The sequence below is a fragment of the Oncorhynchus mykiss genome, chromosome 2, assembly GCF_057628025.1.
Source record: "Oncorhynchus mykiss isolate SJ-2025 chromosome 2, ASM5762802v1, whole genome shotgun sequence".
NCBI classification, from domain to species: domain Eukaryota; kingdom Metazoa; phylum Chordata; class Actinopteri; order Salmoniformes; family Salmonidae; genus Oncorhynchus; species Oncorhynchus mykiss.
In genome coordinates this window covers 77,985,060-77,991,059 of record NC_143023.1, presented here as the reverse complement: position 1 = coordinate 77,991,059, position 6,000 = coordinate 77,985,060, and the positions used below count along the sequence as shown (strand labels likewise).

Sequence of the window (6,000 nt, the reverse complement as noted above, 5' to 3'; positions counted from 1 at the left end):
AACACAGATATCATCAATAGCCACAAATTTGGAAATCATAGAATTACATATATCTTATGTAAAATGCTGAAGTGCACTTCCTTAACTTTGTTTGGTATACAGTATTTGTAAGGTCTTAACCATGCATTTTTTTCAGACAATGTCAGGAATAAGCATGTTCCAGAAAAACTTTCCTCTCGGTGTAAGTTGGTTTTGTGAATGAAGAATTTGTCTTGTATATTTATTACAACAATATTTCTCAAGTAAACCCACGCCTTCCAATCTGAGTTCTGGATAAACTTTGTGATCATTTCCAAAATTAAGATTATTTTTCATAAGTGTAGTTAGACCACTGGGAACGGCTTTGATCACAGAAATAAACTCTCTGAAAGGTATTGGAAACTCTTTCAATGTTATAAATTGTTCATATGTGAGAATATTACCCTTGTTGTCGAAAATATCAAGAACAAAGTCAATATTCCTCTCATGCGAGCTGGGGTAGAACAATGACTTATTCCACAAAAGAGCTTTATGAGGGGAAAAATTGTGCAGGAAACATATTTTCCATGCCTCTTAACGGGCTGTGTTATGTGTAGGTTTACCCTGGCGTGACGTTTTGATAACCTTGTAAATCTCTTTCGGACAAGATTACTTTTATCAATATATTAATCCGTTTCTTGATATGCTACACCTGTAAAGGGGATGGATTAACCTGGCAAAGGAGAAATGCTCACTAACAGGGACGTAAACACATTTGTGCTCAAAATTTGAACATTACAGGGATCTTTAATTTCAGCTCATGAAATATGGGACCAACACTTTACATGTTGCGTTTGTATTTTTGTTGATCGTAGTTAACATTTATTTAACAATACCTTGAAAACGGCACCAATTTGTCAATGCTTTTAGCTGAGCTGGGGATCTCATTGCCCATCAGCAGGCGAATCTAGCGCTCAGCAATTTATTGTGACGTTTTATTGATTTAGGTTTAGGACTAATGTTTAGGACTAATGACCAACTGAGTATTCTACTCAATGCATCCACATTGGGCGCTGGTGAAGATTTTTTTCTAACGTGCATTACTGTGGCTTGAAAACATGTAATTTCTAAAGAAGGCAAATAATTGGTAGGAGGAAACCTTTTCTCGACAGATTGACTTTAGATGCAGTATGTTAGCTACCCAACTACGATTGAGGGGAGACCTCCAGATTTGAACAAGCTAACATTAGCATTACTATCTATTTTTCACAAGCTTTGCTAGCTAATGACAACATTGCGATCTGTCTAAAGTACATTTGACAATACGATGATGGCAAAGTTGTTTCCTACAAAATATGTGCCTACTTTAGCAATGTAATTCTATTCCCAAGCCCCTATAGTATACTTTCGATGAAACAGTCACTAGCCCCGTTCTACCTTCGAGCATCAATGTGGCTGTGGCGGCTGAAGAACGTTGTTCTGCAAAGGGTTGGTCAAAACAAGCATTGTGATTGGTTGAGACATATTCCAAACCATACTAAAAAACGTTTAGCGGTAATCCTATGACGCAAAAATGGGCATCTTGTTTTCCGTTCCATCTGAGAATTCCCTGCGCAGCCAGTGTCCCTTCAGCCCAGCCAATTCATTAACTTGATCTCCACTGTAAAAAGCATCTAGACATTATTTCCCCTTGCTTCTAGCCTAACACAACCGGGGTTTGTACAAACATTGATGTCTGTCTCTCAACATTTGCAGCATTGTTTCAATATTGAAATTCGATCTCCACTGTCCTATTTCGAATTTATGTATCAGGACTAGAAGGACATCTTTTCTCAGCCAGTCAAAATGAATCAACATCATTTTAATGGATATGTGCAAAAGAATGCCAATAGAAAAACAGTTCAAACGAAATTAAATGCAGCTACTTTGCTGGTATTCTAGCTGCAAGGTTTGAATTGACTGTTAGCTTTAGTTGGCTGGCTAGCAAGCGATAAGTGCGTTGCGGAACATTTAGAATGAACAACTGGGTGGCGTCCATAGATATAGAACAAGAAAACAACGACTGAAATAGTAGCCTATTTATCAAAATAACATTTTTTATTTAAATGTAAACCAGTTGTAGAAAAGCCATTGTATGCAATCACTCGATGGTGTCGTTGCCATTGTTATTCATTTCACATTTCCACAAATTTCAAACTGTTTCCTTTCAAATTGTATCAAAAATATGCATATCCTTGCTTAAGGTCCTGAGCTATATGCAGTTAGATTTGGGTATGTCATTTTAGGCTAAAGGTGAAAAAGGGTTGGATCCTTAAGAGGTTTTAAAACAGTTGTACACGAGAGGGCGTTCATCTGACCGCAGCAAAGTCGTGCAATTTTTTTTTTGTTTAGCACGCCCTCTCGTGAACAATTGCTTTATTAACAATGGCAACAACGTGACGGAGGTTAATACAACAGGTGATTTGAATTCCCATTGTTAGATCCTCCTGCCCATGATATGGTAAACAAACGTACACACGTTTGTACACGTACGTTCATAAAAAGTGTTATAATTTACATCATTACCTAGTGACACACTAATACTACTTCTACTACCACAGATAGAACAATGAGACAGATATTTGACTGGATGTTTAAATGTAAAACTATTTATAAAAAATGGAGATGGCCTAGAAGGCGCTGTCACAGATGCTACAATTAGGCAATAAGGCCCGGGTGTGGTATATGGCCAATATACCACGGCTAAGGGCTGTTCTTATGCACGACGCAACTAGAGCAGTAAAAATAAGTATTTTGCCTTACCACGGACATACAGGGCTCGAACCACCCAGTTTATAATGGCACAGACACAAAGATTGAGGCCTTAACTATCTCTATGGCGTGTTGCTCACACACGTATCTGCCCTCTCATTGGTTAGAATGGTCCCACCTGATCTTGCCTCCTACCGCCTGCCTTCCATCTGTGAGTACAACATGTATTTCCATTGTTAGAGCGGTCATGTCTATTTTGTCAATATAATCAGAGGCAGAGGCAAGGGGTAACTGGGCCCAAAATCTGTATTCTCCAGCAGGTGGCGTTTTATTCGCTCACTAAGCGAGGAGTTTCTGTATGGAGGTTATTGAGTGTCGAATTTGGTAAACAAAAAATGTAATGGTTTATTTGTTTCGTGTAGTTTCACAATACTTAGGTTGTTACGAGTGTACGGATTTAAGTATACATTTTGAGAGAAAATACTTTATGTCGAAGTTGTGCCTGTTATCGCACTCGTATCTGCCCTCTCATTGGCTAGAAGGGTCCCACCTGATCTTGCCTCCTCGACTTCCTTCCATTTTTGAAGACATTTATTTTCAACGTTAGAGTGGCCAATGGAGTGTCTGGACAATATAATGGCTTATCTGTGATATAATAGACGATATTTCATTTAGTTAATTGACTGAACTAAACCAAGTATGGACAGCGTTTATGTACTTTACGGTTCCACGTTTTTATTTTCCTTCAATCAGAGGGGTGTTTTGTATGATTGACAAACCTCATGAGAATATTTCATCGTAGTGGTTTATAGGAGGGTCCAATTTATTTTCCACTAACTACTCCCGGAAGATAAACCTAAACATTAGAAAATGCTGTAGCCACTTCGTAACCAACTTCCAATAAAAACACAGTATTATTCATGATATGGATTTTACAGATACATTTTTTTGGGTGACCAATCCTCTGATTCAGGTAAGGAGAATGGCTGCCTGTCTCAAATGTCAATTCGGCTCGATTAGATTTGGCTAAATTCGACTAGCTAGCTACCGGTAGTTGCTGAACTATAGCTAGATACGCTAACTAATATATTGTTGTCATTAATTGACTAAGTGGAAATTGTCATATCAATGGCAAACTAGATTGATGATGATGATGATCCACCATTGCCAGGAAGACAACATTGCTACTCCCTCCTACATCCAGTGTAATTCGGCATGTTTAGCAAATATTGTCTCTCATCCTAGTTGTGTGTGTGTGTCCCACCTTCAGGCTCATCTCACGCTTGACCAGAACTTGCCAGTGTCACGGTTAACGTACACCCTCCAGGCGGCCACCCCTCACTTAAATGAGAATGTCTCTGGCCCAGAGAGTCCTACTGTCATGGACCTTCACCCTCATATTCCTCATCATGCTGGTCCTCAAACTGGACTCCAAGATCCACTGGAACTGGTTCCTCATCTTCTTCCCTGTATGGACATTTGACACCATTCTCATCCTCATGCTGGTGGTGAAGATGGCGGGTCGGTGCAAGCCTGGCTATGACCCACGGGACGACCAGCAGAACCTGCGGCAGAGGGTGTTGTACCTGGTGGCAATGCTGCTGAAACTGGGCTTCTGTCTGACGCTGTGCGCCCGGTTGGAGAGGCTGACGGACATCTGGCTCAGTGTGGTGGACTGAAGTCAAGACTGGGACTATTCCACAGCTGATCCATAGCTGATTTGTTATTGCTCAGCTATAATTAAAAACATTTGCATCTGACTGGGAGCGTGCAGAAACTTTTTCCTGTTTCTTCAGAAAATGTTACAAAAATACATTTACTCGAAGAACAATGCAAATGCAAAGTTTGGTAACTGAATGACATTTTGTGCTGTTTACTGTCATTTTGTTAACAAACTTTTCATTGTTTTTCAAATATATGTGTGGGACTCAATTGATGCTCCAGTGAATAATTTTTCTGCCGTGTGATATTTGAGACTTGTTGGTTGAGAATTCAGAGAATTCGTAAGCAGACTCGAACCCTTGCTCTCCAGACAGACTGACTGGTCTGTGCATGTGCCTGTGTTATTCTCTGATAACTGGGACCGTTAGGTCCAATGGGTTTATATGTGAACATTGGTATTGAATATGTTTCTTTTAAGTGTGATAGGGATATGTTTTCCCCTGGAGACCATGAAGAAACACACAAACCATAAAATGTCTCTACTTTGCTGAAGTTTTCAAATATCTGCCTGGGTTGGATTGGTGAAAGCAGAATGACTGATTATACAACAGTATGTCCCTGCATTCATTTATCCAATCACATGCAGATCAGTGACTACCTCAAAGAAGGGAGAAGGTGTACATTTTCTATGGTTTGGAACACGGCTCAGTGTGAAATGAAGTGAATTACATAACTGGTAATCTGACCCAATCCAGAGAGTATGGAGGGAGGGATTGCCTGCCCTCCGGGGTGTTGTAACTGTAGGTCTTGGTGACTCAGGGACAGGACTTGTACTGTTACTGGGGTCGTTCCACAAAATGAGTGCCTTTTGCGTTCCTTTGATATTTTAAGTAGACATTTTCAAAGCCTGAAATTAAAGACTGTTATATTCAATGAAGTTCCCTTTAATATAGACCACAGAGAATTAAATAAATCAGATGTTTTTATTTGAATAAAGACTTGCTAAAGTGCCAAAATTCAGCATTTTTACATGTCCCTCTGTGACTTCCAGGAAGATTTTAACCCACTTTTCCCCAAAATCTCAGTTTTTACCATCGTTGTAAAGCCCTAGTTAGGGAGTGAACATTATTTAAAATAACGGTTACATGGAGAAAAGCGGACCTCACTGCAGCAAAAATATATTTGACATAAACCCTCCCTGAACGCTGAAAAAAACAAAATGGCCCTATACCAAAAATAATAATTAAAACAAAGTGGATAGCAGAGAACATGTCTACCGTTTACCCTCACTTATTGGACAGACCAGAGCCTTACAGTGCCTTCATAAAGTATTCACACCCCTTGACCTTTTCCACATTTTATGTTACATCCTGAATTTAAAATGGATTAAACAGAGATGTTTTGGTCACTGGCCGTAACAATATTCCATTAATGTCAAAGTGGAATTGTGTTTGTAATTGTTTTTACAAATTAATAAAAAATTGAAAGCAGAAATGTCTTGAGTCAATAAGTATTCAACCCCTTTGATTTTTGAATGAATACCTAATCTCTGTACCCCACACAGAATTATCTGTAAGGTCCCTCAGTCGAGCAGTGAATTGCAAACACAGATTCAAGCACAAAGACCAG

General features: G+C 39.3%; 1 protein-coding gene across 2 annotated transcripts; it reads left to right on the top strand.

Moving 5' to 3' along the window:
* Window positions 1–2,879: 2,879 nt before the first annotated feature.
* On the top strand, window positions 2,880–5,865 carry LOC110496818 (transmembrane protein 60). 2 transcript variants are annotated; one of them, XM_021572849.3, is made up of 2 exons: window positions 2,880–2,920; window positions 3,980–5,865. In XM_021572849.3, exon 2 carries the CDS (start codon window positions 4,056–4,058, stop codon window positions 4,386–4,388), a length of 333 nt encoding a protein of 110 aa, XP_021428524.2. In that variant the 5' UTR covers window positions 2,880–2,920; window positions 3,980–4,055; the 3' UTR covers window positions 4,389–5,865. The 2 variants fall into 2 exon arrangements, with proteins under 2 accessions (XP_021428524.2, XP_021428517.2); XM_021572842.3 differs by lacking the exon at window positions 2,880–2,920 and adding an exon at window positions 3,265–3,682.
* The last annotated feature ends 135 nt before the right edge of the window (window positions 5,866–6,000 follow it).